Genomic DNA, 24,799 nt, shown 5'->3' with positions numbered 1-24,799 from the left:
TTTTTTTTGGGGGGGGGGTATTTATTTGTTTGAGTATGATCTTGTTTTTTTTTTTGAGTGATTATTTTTTTTTTAATTCTTTTTCTATAAGTTTGATTTTTTTTTGATTGAATTTCTTGTTTTTTTATGTCTTTTGTATTTTTAATTAGAGGTTGTGTTTTATTTTATAGTTTAGGTTATATAAGGGGTGATTTAAATTTAGTTCGTTTTTATTATTTGGTTTTTTTATTTATTTTAAGTATGGTTTTTTTTATTTTAATACCTGATTTTATTTGTTTATTGTTGGGTTGAGATGGTTTGGGGCTGGTATCTTATTGTTTAGTTATTTATTATCAAAATAGAGTTTCTTTGTATTCTGGTCTTATTACTTTATTAATGAATCGTATTGGAGATGTATTTTTGATTTTGTGTTTGGGTTTATTTATAAATTTTGGTTCTTTTCATTATATTTTTTATATTAATTTTTTTAATAATGATTTTATTATTTTGGTTTATTTAGTTTTATTTGCTTCTTTTACTAAAAGTGCTCAGTTTCCATTTTGTGTTTGGTTGCCTTCAGCTATAGCAGCTCCTACTCCTGTCTCTTCTTTGGTTCATTCTTCTACTTTAGTAACTTCTGGTGTTTATTTAATTATTCGGTTTAATTATTTTATTTTATTTTGTGATACTTATTTTTTAATAATTATTTCTTTGGTTACAATAGTTTTATCTGGATTTGCTGCTTGTTTAGAAAATGATTTAAAAAAGATTATTGCCTTTTCTACTCTTAGACAATTAGGATTTATATTTTTTACTCTTTCTTTAGGTTCTTTGACTCTTTGTTTTATTCATTTGTTGATTCATGCCTTATTTAAGTCGTTACTTTTTTTGTGTTCTGGAATTTTTATTCATTGTTTTTTAGGTAGTCAAGATATTCGATTTATAGGTGGGTTGGTAAAGCAATGTCCCTATGTGAGTTCAGCATTTTTTGTTTCTTTAATTTGTTTATGTGGGTTTCCCTTTTTTTCTGGATTTTACTCTAAGGATTTTATTTTAGAGTTTTTTTTTTATTTGATTATAGAATTTTTTTTTTTTTTTTTGTTGGTGTTACTTTTATTTACAGTTTACGTTTAATTTATTATTTATTTTCTTCCAATTCTTTTTTTTCCTTATATTAATTTTTGTTACAGTTTTTTTATAAATATTTCTCTTCTTTTTTTATATTTTTCTTGTTTATTTGTTGGCTCTTTTATGTTTTGGTTATTTGAGGATGATTTTTTTTGTTTTGTCTTTTGATTTTAAGTTGATTCCTTTGTTTTTGTTTTTTTTTTTGTTTTTTGATGTTTTGAGTTTTTTATATTTTTATTTTGGTTAATTTATTTTTATTTTTTCAGTTCTATGTGATTTTTAAGATTTTATTCTTCAGGGTTTTTTTAAATCGGTTTTTTAGTTTTTGTTATTTTAGTTATAGATTAGTTGATTCGGGTTGATTAGAATATTTTGTTTCGGGTGGTTTAGTTGGATTTTTGCAATGGTTAGGTTTTTTTTTTTGATAGCTTTACTTTAAATATTCTTAAGTTTTATTTTTTATTTTTTATTTTTTTTTTTTGTTCGGATAGCTTAATTAATAGCCTAACATTGAAATTGTTATTATGAATTTTTTCTCTGGACATTTATAAAATTTATTTATTTATACATTGAAAGTGTATTGTTTTTTTAAACTATATAAATAAGAATAAAGTGATTTCACTTGAAAGGTAGTTAGCGGCTCCTTTACTTTTTATTCTTTTAACTGGATATAATCAATTTTTTCATTAACAGTGAATAGCTTCTATTTAGCTTCAGTTAAATTGAGTATGAGGATTATCCTTAAAATTAAGTCGAAATTAATTGTAATTTTACTTCTTTACTCTATTTAAGAGAAATTGATTATTCAATAATTTTTATTTGCAAAGTAAATGTTATATTTAACTATTCTCCTTAATTTCTTCATTCTAGTATTCCTATTTTTCATTCATGTATAAGTCCTATAATTAGAATTAAGATTGTAACTGTTGATGAAATTAGTCATTCTTCTATAATTATTATTTTTGTTGAGAATATTGGTATGATTATTGAAATTTCAATGTCGAAGATTAAGAAGATTGTTGCAATTAGAAAGAAGTGAGTAGAAAACGATTTTCGTGTTGATGATATTTTTGAAAATCCACATTCGAATGGTGAGTTTTTTCTCGTCTTATTTATTTTTTTTTAGAGATTAATATTGTGAATATTATTATTATAATAATGATTGATCTTAGTGAAATTATTGTTATTGTAATTTTGATTATCTTTTTAATTTTATTTAATCTATTAGTTGGAGGCTAATTATACTTTTTGTACTAAAAAGATTATTATTATTTTCCTCATCAGTAAATTGAAAGATATAGGAATAATCAAATTACGTCTACAAAATGTCAGTATCAGATTGCTGCTTCTAAACCTAGGTGATGTCTGGCTGAAAAATGTATCTTTATGCATCGTACCATTGAGATTATAATGAAGGTTGTTCCCACAATTACATGAATACCGTGGAATCCTGTAGTTAGAAAGAATGATGATCCATAAATTGAGTCTGCTATTGTGAAGGTGGATTGTTGATATTCTCATTTTTGTAGAAATGTAAAGTATTATCCTAAAATGATGGTTAGTATTAATGATTTGTTTGATATTGATAGTTTATTTAATAGGATTCTATGATGTGCTCATGTTACTGTAATTCCTGATGAGATTAAAATAATTGTGTTTAATAGGGGAACTTCTAATGGGTTAAATGGTTTAATAGATTTTGGTGTTAGATTTATTCCGATTTCAATTGATGGTGCTAGTCTTGAGTGAAAGAATATTCAGAAAAATGATGCAAAGAATATTATTTCTGAGACAATGAATATAATTATTCCTATTTTTATTAGTGATTTTACTTTATTTGTATGATTTTTTTGAAATGTTGCTTCTCGTGTGATGTCTCGTCATCATAATATTATTGACATTGTTGATAAGATTAATCCTAATATTATTAAGTTATATTCTTTTGTTTGAGTTCATTTTACAGTTCCTGTTAATATTGTTATTACGTTTATAGATAACATAATTGGCCACGGTCTTTTTGTTACTATGTGAAATGGATGATTTTTTTTCATAAGGTACTTCTCTAGAATAAAGAGTTACAAGTGTGGCAAATACGTATGCTTGAATTATTGAAATTGCTGTTTCAAATGCTGTTATGGTTATTTGAATTGGTATAATGAATACTAAGATTTTAATGGATGATGTGTTTCCTAATAGGGTTATTAGTAGGTGACCTGCAATTATATTAGCCGTTAGTCGAACTGCTAGTGAGATTGGTCGAATAAGATTTCCTGTGGTTTCGATTAGAATTATTATTGGTGAAATGGCTGAGGGTGTTCCTTTTGGTAGTATGTGCTTGAATATATCATTTGTGAAGTTTTTTCATCTGTATGTTGTAATTATGATTCATCTTGGTAATGCAATTGATATTGATACTACTAAATGACTTGTGGATGTGAATACATAAGGGATTAATCCTACTATATTTCTGATTATGATAAATATAAAGATTGATATTACTATGATTAAAATTTATTTTTGGTGAGTTATTAATTTAAATTCATTTATTAGTTTTTTTTAAATTATTTTTATTATTATATTTATTCGAGATTTTTTGGTTCAGTATCATTTTGGTAGAATTATTGTTGTTATTATTATAATTATTCAATTTCTTTGTAAAAGTTTAGTTATTGGATCAAATGTTGAGAATAGTCTAGTTATCATTTTCAGCTAATATTAAATTTTATTTATTTTTTTTTATTTGTGTTTAGGTTAGTTATAAAGAATAATTTTGTTATGTTTATTATGATTGTGGCTGTTGTTATTATTAATATGATGTTTCATATAATAGGAGATATTTGTGGAATCAAGATGCACATAAAATGTATTTTTTATTTGACAGTTAAATGTTTTTTTTAAACTAGCTTCTTTCATTAAGAGTATTCGATGTTTACTATATTTTGGTTTAAGAGACCATTACTTTCTTTCAGTCACTTAATGTTTATTAATTTTATGTTTTTATTCATTTAATGAATGATTTTATATTAATTCTTTCTATAGTGATTGGTATAAATCTGTGATTTATTCCACAGATTTCTGAGCATTGCAATTTTTTGCAATTTTTGAGTTTAATTTTTCAACAAAAATTTTTTCGTTATAATAAGATATTTATATTATATCATTCAATTGATTAATTATTATGTTACAAAAAAGAAAAAAGATAGTTATATTATAATATATATATATATATTTTTTTTTTTTTTTGAGGTTTTTAGGGGCATCGACTACTTTGGTCATTAGCCCCATCCCACTTCAAAAAAAAATAAAAAAAAGGTTCAAATTTTCACATTTTCATGTGTCAAAAAAAAAAATGATCAAAATTTTGCTTTTCCTTATAATTTCTGATCCAATTATACTACTTTCTAGGCTTTCCTTTCGGCCAACCTTTTTTACACCGCTTTTCCATTCTGCGAACGGCCTCAACTTCCGACGACAGAGTGTCTGAGGCTTCGGACATGGCATCGTCTTCTCTTTCTGACGCCAATGACGTTCGCCGGCCTACATCAGGTGATGAAAGCTTCAATGGTGCTGTGAGCATCGTTGCAATTGAGTCTAAACTTGCAACCGATGCACTTTCGGCGGCTGATGAACTCGATTCAATGTCTAAGGCTGTGCTTGGGCCGGCTGATACAGATGCTCTCGCCACAGTTGTTCTCTGAGCTTTTGGGGCCTCTGTAGGTACGGTTTTAATATCGTCTGTGTCTGGTGCTTTTTCGATAGTTACTTGCACCTCCATTTTGGTTGACGCAGATTTTTCCTGTACTCTTGTCACAGTATCCTTAGCTATATGACTCGTCGTCGGGGTGATCTTTAGATCTTTGTCGAATAAATCAAGATTTTTCTTCATTACGTCTATTGCTGGAGTTATAATCGAGGATTTTGCCGGTTTTTTAAACTGCGCTGGTACGGGTCTTCTGTCGGCGACGTCAGTCCGGGATTGAGCCTTCTCATGTTTACTTTGTTGTATCTGATGAGTCGACTCGATCTTGGAATCAATGATTCTTTCTATCATTGTCGCGAGACTTGGCGCCATCGTATTAAGCAACTGCTCCACGTTGATTTTAGGTGTGGGGGGAGCAGCAGCTGCTTCTGCGTATGAAGTCGATGGTCTAGGTGTACGTAGGTTTACAATCTTCTTCGCTTCAGGGTAACTGACTTTTTGAAGCGTTTTAACCTCCTGAATGGCTGTTTCTGATTTGTATACTGGGCAGTTCCTGGATCGACAGTTATGGTGCCCTTTACAATTAATGCAGACTGGAGGGTCTTTACATGGATCACCCTCATGTATCTTCATTCCGCATATACAAATTTCCTGCGCTTCACACCTAGCGGCAGTGTGTCCGAAACGTTGACATCTAAAACATCTCATCGGCTGCGGAATAAATGCCCGTACATCAAGCCGATGGATGCCAGCTCGTACCTTTTCAGGAAGACTTGGCCTATTGAATGTCAAAACATGAGAGGCCGAAGGAAGAATCTCACCATTTCGTCTCATAGAAAGTCTGCGACAATGTGTCACTCCCTGACTAGACATTTCCTGCACTATTTCTTCTTCTGCCGTGATCTTCTTAACTTACAGTTAAGAAGATCACGGCAAACAACAACTCCTCTAGATGAATTAAGTGTACTATGCGGTTGGACAGTAACCGCAAATTCACCGATCTTCTTCAACGCCTGGACTTTCTGGCTTTGCATGTCGTTTATAGTTTCGACATGTAATCCGTTAAACGTCTTACGGATTTCCTTGACAGGACCACCAGCACAATTTGTAATCTCTCTAGCAATTAAGAATGGACTTACCTTTTGGAAGTTACCATTCTCTTTTGTAATGACCAAAAATCTTGGTTTGGGAAAATTATTTCCAAACAAAGCTTTTCTTAAATCTTTACTGATTTTATCAGCATCTTTTCTTAACTTATCACTCTCCTTACTTTTTTTCCGCTTCGCTTGTGGCGAATCGGCGGTTTCTAAACGAGGGTGTTTACGTGCACCCTCTGCCACGTTTGAATGTTCAATGTTCATGAACAGTGGATCCCTTCTGTAGCAAGGCTAGCCGCCGGGGTACACCCCCACTCCAGGGCTACTAACCTTGGAGGTCCTATCCGGTACTCCGGTGGAACCGGCATATGTCCTGGCAGAGAGCGGATGCGCAGTCTCTGCACTGACTCCAGGCTCCTACTCACCGAAGCTTTCAGAGCTCCCATGCACCGACATACATGGGCACCATTGCTACATGCTTGCCATCGCAGGGGGCATGTGGACAACGGAAGGGTCTCCGTTACACCTGCAATAACATTGACCCTGGCCGCCACATCGCCAGCTCTAAGAATGGTATGAATCCATTTCCAAAATCGTTTGTTATTTCATTTCCTGCAGGTAGCCAAAAATCCAGTCCGTTTAGTGACCTGAAGTTGGAACCAGGTCAAACTTAGCAGAGCATAACCGAGGAATTTACTCGGAACCCCGTTAGCCAGCTATATGTGATGTACAAAGGTACAGCTGTTGCCGCCCTGGACGTGGAACATAGATGTTGTGTTCCGGACGTGGGGATTATCTACCTCAGGGCAATATATATATATTATATATAGTAATATATTTATTTAAATATATCTATTTCTCCCTTTATTATTTAATCTTATTAAGTATAATATCTTAATTCATAAGTGTTATATAAATTAAAAAAATTATTATATAATAGATAACCTCTTATATTTAAATAAAGATTTTAATATAATATAGATTTTTATTTTAATGTAAAATAGTTTTTGTAAAGATAATCATCTGAAATAAATTATTTAATTAAATGCATCAATAAGATATTTAATAAAAATCATTTTTAATTTTAATTAAATACTTATTTTATAAGAATTTAATTAAAATCAACTTTTAATTAAATTAAATAGGATTTTATTAAAAATAATTTTATTCATTTAAATAAATTTTAAAGTTTAAAAAACCTAAGGAATATAATTATATTATAATAAGTGTATTTAAAAATATATAATTATTAAAAAAAAAAAAACCTCATGGTTTAATTCTTATCTTAAGGTTTAGTTTGGTAAAATAATTACATATGTTTTATTTAAGTATTTATTTTGGTTCTTTAAAAACAAATTTATTATTATACTATTGTTATTTATGATGTTAAGATTATTGTTGTTTAAGTTTACTTTTATATATTTTGAACCATTGTTTTTTTTTTTATAGAAAATTATGATAATGTTAGGGGTAGCTTTATCTTATATTTGTGTGGCTTTTAGATATCAACTTTTAAGTTTACTTATATTTATTTTAACTACTGTTTTTTTATTTAAATTAGATAATGTTAGGGGTAGCTTTATCTTATATTTGTGTGGCTTTTAGATATCAACTTTTAAGTTTACTTATATTTATTTTAACTACTGTTTTTTTATTTAAATTAGATAATGTTAGGGGTAGCTTTATTTAATATTTCGTTTTCTTAAATTATTAGCTTTTGATTTTATTGACTGGTTAAGCTATAATTTATTTAACTTCAGTTAGGGGTAGCTTGAAGTTGTATTTGCACAAGGGAGGAGATCCTTTTCTTAATGTAATTTGTTTAATTTGTTGTTTAGAATTTTGTAGTTAAGGTCCCCTTTAAATATAGTTTTAAAAAAATTTGATTTTTGTTTTAAAATTTGGCTTTAAATTTATAACGCATGTAAATTTTTGTTAGGTTAAATATCCTTAATGGTTAATTTTTATTTTCAGTGTTAAGATTTTTTAATTTAATTTTTTAATTTAAGTTATATTTTTTAGAACCAAAAAATGTTGTGTCAGCATTTGCGGTTATTCCTCAGGTTCAAGTTATTTTTTTAGAATTTAGTCTTATTTGGTTTTAATATTTTGTATTTAGGTGAAATTTATACAATAAATTTTTTTTTTCTATGTAAATTTGAATTTAAACCAGGATTAGATACCCTGTTATTCTTAATTAGTAATTTTTTTCTAAGGTAGTATATTTTTTATAATTGAAATTTAATAGATCTGGCGGTTTTTAAATCTTTTTAGAGGAACCTGTAATTTAAATGATATTCCACGTTTTTTTGTACCTTTTTTTTCTTGTATATCTCTGTCGTTGAGTGTAATGAAAATTTATTTTCTTTTTCTTTTTAAAGATTTATGTTAGGTCAAGATGCAGTTATAAGAAGGTTATTATGGGTTACATTAATTTTTGTTTTTTGATTTTTTAATTTGATTAAATCTGAATTTGAATTTAATAGTAATTTTTTTTAATAATTTTTTTGAATTTTGCTCTTAATTATGTACATAACGCCCGTCACTCTCATAAATTGAGATAAGTCGTAACAAAGTAGATGTACTGGAAAGTGTATCTAGAATCGCACTTCGGTTTATTCTTATTTACAATAAGATTTGTTACTGTTCAATTCAGTTGAGTCTTTTTTTTGTGTCTTTCTTTTTTTTTATTTGATTTTCTTTAATTTAGTTAATTGTACAGTATTGGATAAATAAATTTTATTTTAGAATAATAATTTTTTTTAGTACCTTTTGTATCAGGGTTAATTAATTTTTTTAATTAATTTTTTTTTTCCCGAATAGTGAAGATCTATCTTAATATGTATTTTATTGTGGAATAATTATTTATAAGTTTGGGATTGTTTCGATATGAAATTCATTTCTTTTTATATCTGGTTATCTGGTAGATTGATTTAATCGAGAATTTCTTTTTGTTAATTTTATTTTTTTATTCATTTTGAAATTTTATATTAAGGTGGATAAGCTCTTTTTTTATATATAATTTTTTTTTTCTTTTTCTTGTTGGATTAGAATCTTTCATCATTTAAAGTTCGTTGTAGATTAAATTAGGTTTTTTTTTATATTTATTTTTTTACTGGATTTTAATTAATTTTTTTATTTTTAATTATGATTAAATTAGTAGGTTTAAAAATTTTATTTATGAATTAGGCAAGAAATAATTTCGCCTGTTTATCAAAAACATGTCCTTTTGCAATTTATTTAAGGTTTGGCCTGCTCAATGATTTAAATAGCCGCAGTATTTTAACTGTGCTAAGGTAGCATAATAACTAGTCTTTTAATTGAGGTCTGGAAGAATGGTTTGACGAAAATTATACTTTATTTTTGAAATTTAATTTGAATTTTATTTTTAAGTTAAAAAGCTTAAATTTAGGAGAGGGACGATAAGACCCTATAAGATCTTTATTTTATTTAAAAATTTTTTTTTTTAGTTTATTTTTTTAATTTTTATTAATTAAATTTTGTTGGGGTGACAAATAAAATTTTAATCTTTATTTTTTTTTTTACATTTTTTTATGTGTATTTGATCCTTTATTTTGATTAAAAGATGTTGGATTAAAAGTTTCTGTGGGGTAGGTTTTACAGTTTTGGGTCTGTTCGACCTTTAAAATTTTACATGATCTGAGTTCAAGCCGGCGTGAGCCAGGTTGGTTTTTATCTTCTTTAAATTTATTCTAATTGGTACGAAAGGATTTTTGGTAATATAATAATTTATTTACTAATTTGGCAGATTTAAGTGCTTTAAATTTAGAATTTAATAATGTATTTTTTCAGTTAGTAAATGTTTATTCTTAGTTCTTTTTTTTATTTTTTTGGGTGTTGCTTTTTTTACTTTATTTGAACGTAGGATTTTGGGTTACATTCAATTCCGTAAGGGTCCTAATAGGGTTGGTTTATTTGGTTTTTTTACAGCCTTTTAGAGATGCTTTAAAGTTATTTAGAAGGGAATTTTATTTTCTTGTTTTTGGAAATTATTTGATTTATTTTTTTGTACCTATTCTGGGTCTTTCTGTTTCTTTAATTTTTTGGTTAATATTTCCTTTTAGTTTTAATTTTGTTCGATTTTCTTGTTGTCTTTTTTTTTTTTTTTTTGTTCTGGTTTGGGGGTTTATTTTATTATAATTGTTGGTTGGTCATCTAATTCTGTTTATTCTTTATTGGGTTGTATACGTAGAATTTCCCAAAGAATTTCTTATGAAGTTGTTTTTTTTTTAGTTATTTTTTGTTTTATTTTATATTGTGAGTCTTTTAATTTGAATTATTTTTGTTATTTTCAGTTGGATGTTTGGTTTATTTTTTTTTCTTTTCCTTTATTTATGATTTTTCTTTCTTGTATTTTAGCTGAAACTAATCGTTCTCCATTTGATTTTTCTGAGGGTGAGTCAGAGTTGGTTTCTAGATTTAATGTTGAATATAGATCATTTAGATTCTCTTTATTTTTTTTATCTGAATATAGAAATATAATATTTATGAGATTTTTACTTGTTTAGTTTTATTATGGGGTGATTGTATAAATTTTTTTTTTTATTAGGGTTGTTTTTCTTATTTATTTTTTTGTATCGGTTCGTGATTCTTTTCCTCGTTATCGTTATGATAAATTAATATCTATATGTTGAAAGAGCTATTTGCCTATTACTTTAAATTATATTTTGGTTTTTATTTTTTTTAGGATTTCCATCCGGAATCCGGATCATCCATCCGGATTCATGTAAGAATATTAAGTGTCACATTACTGTTATTGATAAGATGAATGGTAAAATAAAGTGGAATGTGAAGAATCGATTAAGTGTAGGATTGTCTACAGCGAAGCCTCCTCATACCCATTGTACTACTATTTCTCCTATGTAAGGAATTGCTGAAATTAAGTTAGTAATTACTGTTGCTCCTCAGAAGGATATTTGACCTCATGGTAGTACATATCCTATGAATGCGGTTGCCATTAATGTTAAAAAGAATTAATGATCCTGATATTCATGTTTTTTTAATTTAAATGATCCATAATATATTCCTCGTCCTGTGTGTATAAAAATTAGAATGAAGAATAATGATGCACCATTTGCGTGAATATTTCGAATCATTCATCCGTAATTTACCTCTCTGGTAATGTGTACAATTCTTTTAAAACTTTATCAATTCTTGGTGAGTAATGTATTGCTAGGAATAATCCTGAAATAATTTGAATTATTAAGCATATTCCTAAAAGTGATCCAAAGTTTCATCATAATGAAATATTTGATGGTCTTGGTAAATCAATTAAGAATGAATTAATTGGTCTTGATTTACGTATTGATTTAAACATAAGTTATTTTAAGAGGTCCTTCAAATGTTCTTACGATGTTGTTTACTGAAATTATTGTAATAATTAAGATAAATATTATTGTAATTGTAATGTTTATTTTATATATTCTAAAAAATTTTCTTGTTGATTTTTCTTCAGTTAATTCGGTTGTCATTTCCTTTATTTCATTAAGTTTAGTAATTATTTCTGTTGTTGGGTCTAAAATTTCTTACTATAATGGAAATTAATGTAACTAATATTCAGATTAAAAAAATTTTTGTTCTTGGTTTGAATTTTTCATTTGATGCAATTCTTGATATATATATATGAATATAATTTTTAGTCCTCCCACTGTTGTTAAGAATATAATGTAAAGATATCATGATGATTTAATTATAATTGAATTATTTCTGCACATTAGGGCTGTTTGAAAAATTATTATTGATCCTAGTGATATAGGGTGTTTAAGTATTGGAGATATAATATTTGATAAAATTAAATATTTTGTGAAAATTCAGTAAGTATTTTAATATAAAATATTAGTTTTGGATACTAAAGATGATTTTTTCTTTACTGATTTTGTTTAGATAAATTTTTTTAAATTATGATTTACAAGATCATTGTTTTTTTTAAACTATCCTAAACTTTACTTATGATAATTATTATTTTTTTGGTTATTTTTTTAGATTAATTATTTTTTTATTTGTTCGTAGGCATTTTCTTTTATGTCTTTTGGGGCTTGAATATTTATTACTTTATTCTTTTTTTTTATTTTTGGGTTTATAGGTTATTTTGATTTTGATTATTATTTTAATATGGTGTTTTAGGACTTTCTTTATTGGTTTTTTTAATTCGTAATTCTAGAAGAGATTATTTAGATAGAAAAAAAATAAATTTTAACATAAGGTCAATCTATCTAGGTTTTCTTTAATCCTTTTTTGTGTCTTAAATAATTGATTTGTGTATTTAGTGGGTTTGTTTGATTTTTTTGTTTCTATTTCTTATTTTTTTATAATTGATAGGGTTTCATATATTTTTTGTTGTTTAAGTGTTTGAATTTTTATTGTTGTTTTGTTATCTGTTTATTTACTTTATTATTTTGATTTGTTGTCTAAGATTTATATTTTTTGTTTTCATTTTTTATTATTTTTTTTATTTTTGGATTTTATTGTTATTGATTTTTTTTATTTTTATTTTTTCTTTGAGTGTAGACTGATTCCTTTATTTTTGTTGATTTTTGGGTGAGGATATCAGCCTGAACGTTTAAGCGCAGGATTTTTTTAAATTTTTTATACTCTTTTTGGTTCTTTCCCCTTTTTATTTAGAATTTTTTATTTAAATAGTTTTTATGGTTATTTTAATTATTTATTTTTTGATTTTTTACTGAATAATTATTTGATGTTTATTATTTTATTTTATTTTTTGATTAAGTTTCCTTTATTTGGGTTTCATTTATGGTTGCCTAGGGCTCATGTTGAGGCGCCTACTTCAGGTTTTATAATTTTAGCTGGTGTAATATTAAAGTTGGGGGGTTATGGATTTATTCGTTGTTTAGGTTATATTTATTATTTTTTATTTAATTATGGTTATTTTTTTGTTAGTATTTGTTTAGTTGGCTGTTTTTTTGTAAGAATATTTTGTATAATTCAAAGAGATTTAAAGGTGCTTGTTGCCTATTCTTCTGTTTGTCACATAAGTTTGGTTATTTGTGGATTATTTACTATATCCGGTCTTGGATTTATTGGTTCATTATCTTTTATAGTTGCTCATGCCTTTGTTTCATCTGGTCTTTTTTTTTTTAATTGGTATTAAATTATTTAAATAACCAATATTTAAATTGGTGATCGGTTAGGAAGCCGAAGATTTTTTATTGTTAGGGGGTTACTTAACTATTTACCTTCACTTAGTTTCTTTTGATTTTTGTTTTGTGTTATAAATATATCTTGTCCTCCCAGATTGAATTTATTTTCTGAAATTTGTTTATTTCTATTTTAAGATGAAGATTTTTTTCAGTTATTTTTTTGATGTTTATTTTTTTTTTCTGCTTGTTATAGAGTGATAATTTTTTCTTTAACTCAGCATGGTTTATATTCTGGTGATTTAATTTTAATTAATTCTTGTTGTGTTTGTGAATTTTATGTTCTTCTTCTTCATTGTTTTCCTATTTTTTATATAATGTTTGACTTATTTTTTTTTTTATTTTGCTTATTTATTTTAATTTAAAATTTTGATTTGTGATGTCAAAGATCTTTTTGAGGATAGGCTATGTTTTTCTGCTACAATCTTTTTTTTTTGGGGGGGGGGGGGTATTTATTTGTTTGAGTATGATCTTGTTTTTTTTTTTGAGTGATTATTTTTTTTTTAATTCTTTTTCTATAAGTTTGATTTTTTTTTGATTGAATTTCTTGTTTTTTTATGTCTTTTGTATTTTTAATTAGAGGTTGTGTTTTATTTTATAGTTTAGGTTATATAAGGGGTGATTTAAATTTAGTTCGTTTTTATTATTTGGTTTTTTTATTTATTTTAAGTATGGTTTTTTTTATTTTAATACCTGATTTTATTTGTTTATTGTTGGGTTGAGATGGTTTGGGGCTGGTATCTTATTGTTTAGTTATTTATTATCAAAATAGAGTTTCTTTGTATTCTGGTCTTATTACTTTATTAATGAATCGTATTGGAGATGTATTTTTGATTTTGTGTTTGGGTTTATTTATAAATTTTGGTTCTTTTCATTATATTTTTTATATTAATTTTTTTAATAATGATTTTATTATTTTGGTTTATTTAGTTTTATTTGCTTCTTTTACTAAAAGTGCTCAGTTTCCATTTTGTGTTTGGTTGCCTTCAGCTATAGCAGCTCCTACTCCTGTCTCTTCTTTGGTTCATTCTTCTACTTTAGTAACTTCTGGTGTTTATTTAATTATTCGGTTTAATTATTTTATTTTATTTTGTGATACTTATTTTTTAATAATTATTTCTTTGGTTACAATAGTTTTATCTGGATTTGCTGCTTGTTTAGAAAATGATTTAAAAAAGATTATTGCCTTTTCTACTCTTAGACAATTAGGATTTATATTTTTTACTCTTTCTTTAGGTTCTTTGACTCTTTGTTTTATTCATTTGTTGATTCATGCCTTATTTAAGTCGTTACTTTTTTTGTGTTCTGGAATTTTTATTCATTGTTTTTTAGGTAGTCAAGATATTCGATTTATAGGTGGGTTGGTAAAGCAATGTCCCTATGTGAGTTCAGCATTTTTTGTTTCTTTAATTTGTTTATGTGGGTTTCCCTTTTTTTCTGGATTTTACTCTAAGGATTTTATTTTAGAGTTTTTTTTTTTATTTGATTATAGAATTTTTTTTTTTTTTTTTGTTGGTGTTACTTTTATTTACAGTTTACGTTTAATTTATTATTTATTTTCTTCCAATTCTTTTTTTTCCTTATATTAATTTTTGTTACAGTTTTTTTATAAATATTTCTCTTCTTTTTTTATATTTTTCTTGTTTATTTGTTGGCTCTTTTATGTTTTGGTTATTTGAGGATGATTTTTTTTGTTTTGTCTTTTGATTTTAAGTTGATTCCTTTGTTTTTGTTTTTTTTTTTGTTTTTTGATGTTTTGAGTTTTTTATATTTTTATTTTGGTTAATTTATTTTTATTTTTTCAGTTCTATGTGATTTTTAAGATTTTATTCTTCAGGGTTTTTTTAAATCGGTTTTTTAGTTTTTGTTATTTTAGTTATAGATTAGTTGATTCGGGTTGATTAGAATATTTTGTTTCGGGTGGTTTAGTTGGATTTTTGCAATGGTTAGGTTTTTTTTTTTGATAGCTTTACTTTAAATATTCTTAAGTTTTATTTTTTATTTTTTATTTTTTTTTTTTGTTCGGATAGCTTAATTAATAGCCTAACATTGAAATTGTTATTATGAATTTTTTCTCTGGACATTTATAAAATTTATTTATTTATACATTGAAAGTGTATTGTTTTTTTAAACTATATAAATAAGAATAAAGTGATTTCACTTGAAAGGTAGTTAGCGGCTCCTTTACTTTTTATTCTTTTAACTGGATATAATCAATTTTTTCATTAACAGTGAATAGCTTCTATTTAGCTTCAGTTAAATTGAGTATGAGGATTATCCTTAAAATTAAGTCGAAATTAATTGTAATTTTACTTCTTTACTCTATTTAAGAGAAATTGATTATTCAATAATTTTTATTTGCAAAGTAAATGTTATATTTAACTATTCTCCTTAATTTCTTCATTCTAGTATTCCTATTTTTCATTCATGTATAAGTCCTATAATTAGAATTAAGATTGTAACTGTTGATGAAATTAGTCATTCTTCTATAATTATTATTTTTGTTGAGAATATTGGTATGATTATTGAAATTTCAATGTCGAAGATTAAGAAGATTGTTGCAATTAGAAAGAAGTGAGTAGAAAACGATTTTCGTGTTGATGATATTTTTGAAAATCCACATTCGAATGGTGAGTTTTTTCTCGTCTTATTTATTTTTTTTTTAGAGATTAATATTGTGAATATTATTATTATAATAATGATTGATCTTAGTGAAATTATTGTTATTGTAATTTTGATTATCTTTTTAATTTTATTTAATCTATTAGTTGGAGGCTAATTATACTTTTTGTACTAAAAAGATTATTATTATTTTCCTCATCAGTAAATTGAAAGATATAGGAATAATCAAATTACGTCTACAAAATGTCAGTATCAGATTGCTGCTTCTAAACCTAGGTGATGTCTGGCTGAAAAATGTATCTTTATGCATCGTACCATTGAGATTATAATGAAGGTTGTTCCCACAATTACATGAATACCGTGGAATCCTGTAGTTAGAAAGAATGATGATCCATAAATTGAGTCTGCTATTGTGAAGGTGGATTGTTGATATTCTCATTTTTGTAGAAATGTAAAGTATTATCCTAAAATGATGGTTAGTATTAATGATTTGTTTGATATTGATAGTTTATTTAATAGGATTCTATGATGTGCTCATGTTACTGTAATTCCTGATGAGATTAAAATAATTGTGTTTAATAGGGGAACTTCTAATGGGTTAAATGGTTTAATAGATTTTGGTGTTAGATTTATTCCGATTTCAATTGATGGTGCTAGTCTTGAGTGAAAGAATATTCAGAAAAATGATGCAAAGAATATTATTTCTGAGACAATGAATATAATTATTCCTATTTTTATTAGTGATTTTACTTTATTTGTATGATTTTTTTGAAATGTTGCTTCTCGTGTGATGTCTCGTCATCATAATATTATTGACATTGTTGATAAGATTAATCCTAATATTATTAAGTTATATTCTTTTGTTTGAGTTCATTTTACAGTTCCTGTTAATATTGTTATTACGTTTATAGATAACATAATTGGCCACGGTCTTTTTGTTACTATGTGAAATGGATGATTTTTTTTCATAAGGTACTTCTCTAGAATAAAGAGTTACAAGTGTGGCAAATACGTATGCTTGAATTATTGAAATTGCTGTTTCAAATGCTGTTATGGTTATTTGAATTGGTATAATGAATACTAAGATTTTAATGGATGATGTGTTTCCTAATAGGGTTATTAGTAGGTGACCTGCAATTATATTAGCCGTTAGTCGAACTGCTAGTGAGATTGGTCGAATAAGATTTCCTGTGGTTTCGATTAGAATTATTATTGGTGAAATGGCTGAGGGTGTTCCTTTTGGTAGTATGTGCTTGAATATATCATTTGTGAAGTTTTTTCATCTGTATGTTGTAATTATGATTCATCTTGGTAATGCAATTGATATTGATACTACTAAATGACTTGTGGATGTGAATACATAAGGGATTAATCCTACTATATTTCTGATTATGATAAATATAAAGATTGATATTACTATGATTAAAATTTATTTTTGGTGAGTTATTAATTTAAATTCATTTATTAGTTTTTTTTAAATTATTTTTATTATTATATTTATTCGAGATTTTTTGGTTCAGTATCATTTTGGTAGAATTATTGTTGTTATTATTATAATTATTCAATTTCTTTGTAAAAGTTTAGTTATTGGATCAAATGTTGAGAATAGTCTAGTTATCATTTTCAGCTAATATTAAATTTTATTTATTTTTTTTTATTTGTGTTTAGGTTAGTTATAAAGAATAATTTTGTTATGTTTATTATGATTGTGGCTGTTGTTATTATTAATATGATGTTTCATATAATAGGAGATATTTGTGGAATCAAGATGCACATAAAATGTATTTTTTATTTGACAGTTAAATGTTTTTTTTAAACTAGCTTCTTTCATTAAGAGTATTCGATGTTTACTATATTTTGGTTTAAGAGACCATTACTTTCTTTCAGTCACTTAATGTTTATTAATTTTATGTTTTTATTCATTTAATGAATGATTTTATATTAATTCTTTCTATAGTGATTGGTATAAATCTGTGATTTATTCCACAGATTTCTGAGCATTGCAATTTTTTGCAATTTTTGAGTTTAATTTTTCAACAAAAATTTTTTCGTTATAATAAGATATTTATATTATATCATTCAATTGATTAATTATTATGTTACAAAAAAGAAAAAAGATAGTTATATTATAATATATATATATATATTTTTTTTTTTTTTTGAGGTTTTTAGGGGCATCGACTACTTTGGTCATTAGCCCCATCCCACTTCAAAAAAAAATAAAAAAAAGGTTCAAATTTTCACATTTTCATGTGTCAAAAAAAAAAATGATCAAAATTTTGCTTTTCCTTATAATTTCTGATCCAATTATACTACTTTCTAGGCTTTCCTTTCGGCCAACCTTTTTTACACCGCTTTTCCATTCTGCGAACGGCCTCAACTTCCGACGACAGAGTGTCTGAGGCTTCGGACATGGCATCGTCTTCTCTTTCTGACGCCAATGACGTTCGCCGGCCTACATCAGGTGATGAAAGCTTCAATGGTGCTGTGAGCATCGTTGCAATTGAGTCTAAACTTGCAACCGATGCACTTTCGGCGGCTGATGAACTCGATTCAATGTCTAAGGCTGTGCTTGGGCCGGCTGATACAGATGCTCTCGCCACAGTTGTTCTCTGAGCTTTTGGGGCCTCTGTAGGTACGGTTTTAATATCGTCTGTGTCTGGTGCTTTTTCGATAGTTACTTGCACCTCCATTTTGGTTGACGCAGATTTTTCCTGTACTCTTGTCACAGTATCCTTAGCTATATGACTCGTCGTCGGGGTGATCTTTAGATCTTTGTCGAATAAATCAAGATTTTTCTTCATTACGTCTATTGCTGGAGTTATAATCGAGGATTTTGCCGGTTTTTTAAACTGCGCTGGTACGGGTCTTCTGTCGGCGACGTCAGTCCGGGATTGAGCCTTCTCATGTTTACTTTGTTGTATCTGATGAGTCGACTCGATCTTGGAATCAATGATTCTTTCTATCATTGTCGCGAGACTTGGCGCCATCGTATTAAGCAACTGCTCCACGTTGATTTTAGGTGTGGGGGGAGCAGCAGCTGCTTCTGCGTATGAAGTCGATGGTCTAGGTGTACGTAGGTTTACAATCTTCTTCGCTTCAGGGTAACTGACTTTTTGAAGCGTTTTAACCTCCTGAATGGCTGTTTCTGATTTGTATACTGGGCAGTTCCTGGATCGACAGTTATGGTGCCCTTTACAATTAATGCAGACTGGAGGGTCTTTACATGGATCACCCTCATGTATCTTCATTCCGCATATACAAATTTCCTGCGCTTCACACCTAGCGGCAGTGTGTCCGAAACGTTGACATCTAAAACATCTCATCGGCTGCGGAATAAATGCCCGTACATCAAGCCGATGGATGCCAGCTCGTACCTTTTCAGGAAGACTTGGCCTATTGAATGTCAAAACATGAGAGGCCGAAGGAAGAATCTCACCATTTCGTCTCATAGAAAGTCTGCGACAATGTGTCACTCCCTGACTAGACATTTCCTGCACTATTTCTTCTTCTGCCGTGATCTTCTTAACTTACAGTTAAGAAGATCACGGCAAACAACAACTCCTCTAGATGAATTAAGTGTACTATGCGGTTGGACAGTAACCGCAAATTCACCGATCTTCTTCAACGCCTGGACTTTCTGGCTTTGCATGTCGTTTATAGTTTCGACATGTAATCCGTTAAACGTCTTACGGATTTCCTTGACAGGACCACCAGCACAATTTGTAATCTCTCTAGCAATTAAGAATGGACTTACCTTTTGGAAGTTACCATTCTCTTTTGTAATGACCAAAAATCTTGGTTTGGGAAAATTATTTCCAAACAAAGCTTTTCTTAAATCTTTACTGATTTTATCAGCATCTTTTCTTAACTTATCACTCTCCTTACTTTTTTTCCGCTTCGCTTGTGGCGAATCGGCGGTTTCTAAACGAGGGTGTTTACGTGCACCCTCTGCCACGTTTGAATGTTCAATGTTCATGAACAGTGGATCCCTTCTGTAGCAAGGCTAGCCGCCGGGGTACACCCCCACTCCAGGGCTACTAACCTTGGAGGTCCTATCCGGTACTCCGGTGGAACCGGCATATGTCCTGGCAGAGAGCGGATGCGCAGTCTCTGCACTGACTCCAGGCTCCTACTCACCGAAGCTTTCAGAGCTCCCATGCACCGACATACATGGGCACCATTGCTACATGCTTGCCATCGCAGGGGGCATGTGGACAACGGAAGGGTCTCCGTTACACCTGCAATAACATTGACCCTGGCCGCCACATCGCCAGCTCTAAGAATGGTATGAATCCATTTCCAAAATCGTTTGTTATTTCATTTCCTGCAGGTAGCCAAAAATCCAGTCCGTTTAGTGACCTGAAGTTGGAACCAGGTCAAACTTAGCAGAGCATAACCGAGGAATTTACTCGGAACCCCGTTAGCCAGCTATATGTGATGTACAAAGGTACAGCTGTTGCCGCCCTGGACGTGGAACATAGATGTTGTGTTCCGGACGTGGGGATTATCTACCTCAGGGCAATATATATATATTATATATAGTAATATATTTATTTAAATATATCTATTTCTCCCTTTATTATTTAATCTTATTAAGTATAATATCTTAATTCATAAGTGTTATATAAATTAAAAAAATTATTATATAATAGATAACCTCTTATATTTAAATAAAGATTTTAATATAATATAGATTTTTATTTTAATGTAAAATAGTTTTTGTAAAGATAATCATCTGAAATAAATTATTTAATTAAATGCATCAATAAGATATTTAATAAAAATCATTTTTAATTTTAATTAAATACTTATTTTATAAGAATTTAATTAAAATCAACTTTTAATTAAATTAAATAGGATTTTATTAAAAATAATTTTATTCATTTAAATAAATTTTAAAGTTTAAAAAACCTAAGGAATATAATTATATTATAATAAGTGTATTTAAAAATATATAATTATTAAAAAAAAAAAAACCTCATGGTTTAATTCTTATCTTAAGGTTTAGTTTGGTAAAATAATTACATATGTTTTATTTAAGTATTTATTTTGGTTCTTTAAAAACAAATTTATTATTATACTATTGTTATTTATGATGTTAAGATTATTGTTGTTTAAGTTTACTTTTATATATTTTGAACCATTGTTTTTTTTTTTATAGAAAATTATGATAATGTTAGGGGTAGCTTTATCTTATATTTGTGTGGCTTTTAGATATCAACTTTTAAGTTTACTTATATTTATTTTAACTACTGTTTTTTTATTTAAATTAGATAATGTTAGGGGTAGCTTTATTTAATATTTCGTTTTCTTAAATTATTAGCTTTTGATTTTATTGACTGGTTAAGCTATAATTTATTTAACTTCAGTTAGGGGTAGCTTGAAGTTGTATTTGCACAAGGGAGGAGATCCTTTTCTTAATGTAATTTGTTTAATTTGTTGTTTAGAATTTTGTAGTTAAGGTCCCCTTTAAATATAGTTTTAAAAAAATTTGATTTTTGTTTTAAAATTTGGCTTTAAATTTATAACGCATGTAAATTTTTGTTAGGTTAAATATCCTTAATGGTTAATTTTTATTTTCAGTGTTAAGATTTTTTAATTTAATTTTTTAATTTAAGTTATATTTTTTAGAACCAAAAAATGTTGTGTCAGCATTTGCGGTTATTCCTCAGGTTCAAGTTATTTTTTTAGAATTTAGTCTTATTTGGTTTTAATATTTTGTATTTAGGTGAAATTTATACAATAAATTTTTTTTTTCTATGTAAATTTGAATTTAAACCAGGATTAGATACCCTGTTATTCTTAATTAGTAATTTTTTTCTAAGGTAGTATATTTTTTATAATTGAAATTTAATAGATCTGGCGGTTTTTAAATCTTTTTAGAGGAACCTGTAATTTAAATGATATTCCACGTTTTTTTGTACCTTTTTTTTCTTGTATATCTCTGTCGTTGAGTGTAATGAAAATTTATTTTCTTTTTCTTTTTAAAGATTTATGTTAGGTCAAGATGCAGTTATAAGAAGGTTATTATGGGTTACATTAATTTTTGTTTTTTGATTTTTTAATTTGATTAAATCTGAATTTGAATTTAATAGTAATTTTTTTTAATAATTTTTTTGAATTTTGCTCTTAATTATGTACATAACGCCCGTCACTCTCATAAATTGAGATAAGTCGTAACAAAGTAGATGTACTGGAAAGTGTATCTAGAATCGCACTTCGGTTTATTCTTATTTACAATAAGATTTGTTACTGTTCAATTCAGTTGAGTCTTTTTTTTGTGTCTTTCTTTTTTTTTATTTGATTTTCTTTAATTTAGTTAATTGTACAGTATTGGATAAATAAATTTTATTTTAGAATAATAATTTTTTTTAGTACCTTTTGTATCAGGGTTAATTAATTTTTTTAATTAATTTTTTTTTTCCCGAATAGTGAAGATCTATCTTAATATGTATTTTATTGTGGAATAATTATTTATAAGTTTGGGATTGTTTCGATATGAAATTCATTTCTTTTTATATCTGGTTATCTGGTAGATTGATTTAATCGAGAATTTCTTTTTGTTAATTTTATTTTTTTATTCATTTTGAAATTTTATATTAAGGTGGATAAGCTCTTTTTTTATATATAATTTTTTTTTTCTTTTTCTTGTTGGATTAGAATCTTTCATCATTTAAAGTTCGTTGTAGATTAAATTAGGTTTTTTTTTATATTTATTTTTTTACTGGATTTTAATTAATTTTTTTATTTTTAATTATGATTAAATTAGTAGGTTTAAAAATTTTATTTATGAATTAGGCAAGAAATAATTTCGCCTGTTTATCAAAAACATGTCCTTTTGCAATTTATTTAAGGTTTGGCCTGCTCAATGATTTAAATAGCCGCAGTATTTTAACTGTGCTAAGGTAGCATAATAACTAGTCTTTTAATTGAGGTCTGGAAGAATGGTTTGACGAAAATTATACTTTATTTTTGAAATTTAATTTGAATTTTATTTTTAAGTTAAAAAGCTTAAATTTAGGAGAGGGACGATAAGACCCTATAAGATCTTTATTTTATTTAAAAATTTTTTTTTTTAGTTTATTTTTTTAATTTTTATTAATTAAATTTTGTTGGGGTGACAAATAAAATTTTAATCTTTATTTTTTTTTTTTACATTTTTTTATGTGTATTTGATCCTTTATTTTGATTAAAAGATGTTGGATTAAAAGTTTCTGTGGGGTAGGTTTTACAGTTTTGGGTCTGTTCGACCTTTAAAATTTTACATGATCTGAGTTCAAGCCGGCGTGAGCCAGGTTGGTTTTTATCTTCTTTAAATTTATTCTAATTGGTACGAAAGGATTTTTGGTAATATAATAATTTATTTACTAATTTGGCAGATTTAAGTGCTTTAAATTTAGAATTTAATAATGTATTTTTTCAGTTAGTAAATGTTTATTCTTAGTTCTTTTTTTTATTTTTTTGGGTGTTGCTTTTTTTACTTTATTTGAACGTAGGATTTTGGGTTACATTCAATTCCGTAAGGGTCCTAATAGGGTTGGTTTATTTGGTTTTTTTACAGCCTTTTAGAGATGCTTTAAAGTTATTTAGAAGGGAATTTTATTTTCTTGTTTTTGGAAATTATTTGATTTATTTTTTTGTACCTATTCTGGGTCTTTCTGTTTCTTTAATTTTTTGGTTAATATTTCCTTTTAGTTTTAATTTTGTTCGATTTTCTTGTTGTCTTTTTTTTTTTTTTTGTTGTTCTGGTTTGGGGGTTTATTTTATTATAATTGCTGGTTGGTCATCTAATTCTGTTTATTCTTTATTGGGTTGTATACGTAGAATTTCCCAAAGAATTTCTTATGAAGTTGTTTTTTTTTTAGTTATTTTTTGTTTTATTTTATATTGTGAGTCTTTTAATTTGAATTATTTTTGTTATTTTCAGTTGGATGTTTGGTTTATTTTTTTTTCTTTTCCTTTATTTATGATTTTTCTTTCTTGTATTTTAGCTGAAACTAATCGTTCTCCATTTGATTTTTCTGAGGGTGAGTCAGAGTTGGTTTCTGGATTTAATGTTGAATATAGATCATTTAGATTCTCTTTATTTTTTTTATCTGAATATAGAAATATAATATTTATGAGATTTTTTACTTGTTTAGTTTTATTATGGGGTGATTGTATAAATTTTTTTTTTTATTAGGGTTGTTTTTCTTATTTATTTTTTTGTATCGGTTCGTGATTCTTTTCCTCGTTATCGTTATGATAAATTAATATCTATATGTGTTGAAAGAGCTATTTACCTGTTACTTTAAATTATATTTTGGTTTTTATTTAAAAAAAAAAAAAAAAAAAAATACGCTGCTATGGCCGGAAGCGAACTTGAGCTCCCGATGGTGTTACTCGCTTTAATTAATTTGCAAGTAGTACTTTAACCACTATTCCACTATCGCCGCTTGGCAATTGCGCAATAATATATATATATATATGCTGCAGTTTTTTTAACTTAAAAAATTTCTTATTGAAAAAAATTATCCCGGTCCTGTTTTGGTAAAACACTTATTTTATATAGTTATACGCTCTGTATGAATATATATATATATATATATATGAATAGGGTCTGGTATAGTGAAATACTATATTGGTATATACTTTTTGATTCAAATCGTGAAGTTAGGTAAAGGGGGTGGCCACGCCTCTTCAGGTGATCTAATGAAATCATCATATTTGGGGTAGGTCTGAATTTTCATTTTGAATTAAACATATCGTAGATTAGTATGAGTCTTGCACTGATTTAAATTAAAACTAGAAATGTAATCAATCAGTAAAGGGGTCTGAAGACATCCTGCGAAAAAACACCGCAAGGTCCAACTATTATCAATAGAGACTGATTAGTTTCAAATTCTTGTCATAGAAGTTTGTTCATGTTACTGATTATTTCATTCAGGTAGTAAGGTGTCAGCATAATTTCTTAACTACAAGTCATTTTAGTTTTATTTCTTTACTCTTGAAATTTACAAAAACAATGTTCATATCTTCATAAAAAAAAATGTATTATTAAAAAATTTCTAATTTTATAATTAAAACAAAATATACTATCAGTACATAATAAAAAT

The 24,799-nt window shown here is 27.2% G+C and overlaps 2 protein-coding genes and 2 pseudogenes across 2 annotated transcripts in view; 2 read left to right on the top strand and 2 right to left on the bottom strand.

Moving 5' to 3' along the window:
- kl-3 (dynein heavy chain 8, axonemal kl-3) overlaps positions 1-24,799 on the bottom strand; it is a 744,292-nt gene that overhangs the window by 654,627 nt on the left and 64,866 nt on the right. The gene's annotated exons all lie outside the window — the stretch shown is intronic.
- On the top strand, positions 3,410-12,324 carry LOC142318527 (NADH-ubiquinone oxidoreductase chain 1-like; annotated as a pseudogene).
- Positions 15,900-16,670, bottom strand: LOC142318526 (cytochrome c oxidase subunit 3-like). Its single transcript, XM_075355090.1, is given in 2 exon segments — positions 15,900-16,367; positions 16,581-16,670. Coding segments are annotated over 2 exon segments (558 nt in total).
- On the top strand, positions 16,922-24,650 carry LOC142318525 (NADH-ubiquinone oxidoreductase chain 1-like; annotated as a pseudogene).

This window comes from Lycorma delicatula, chromosome 1 (genome assembly GCF_047948215.1).
Source record: "Lycorma delicatula isolate Av1 chromosome 1, ASM4794821v1, whole genome shotgun sequence".
Taxonomy (NCBI): domain Eukaryota; kingdom Metazoa; phylum Arthropoda; class Insecta; order Hemiptera; family Fulgoridae; genus Lycorma; species Lycorma delicatula.
The sequence above is the reverse complement of the archived record's forward strand: the minus strand, read 5'-3'. Positions and strand labels throughout refer to the sequence as shown.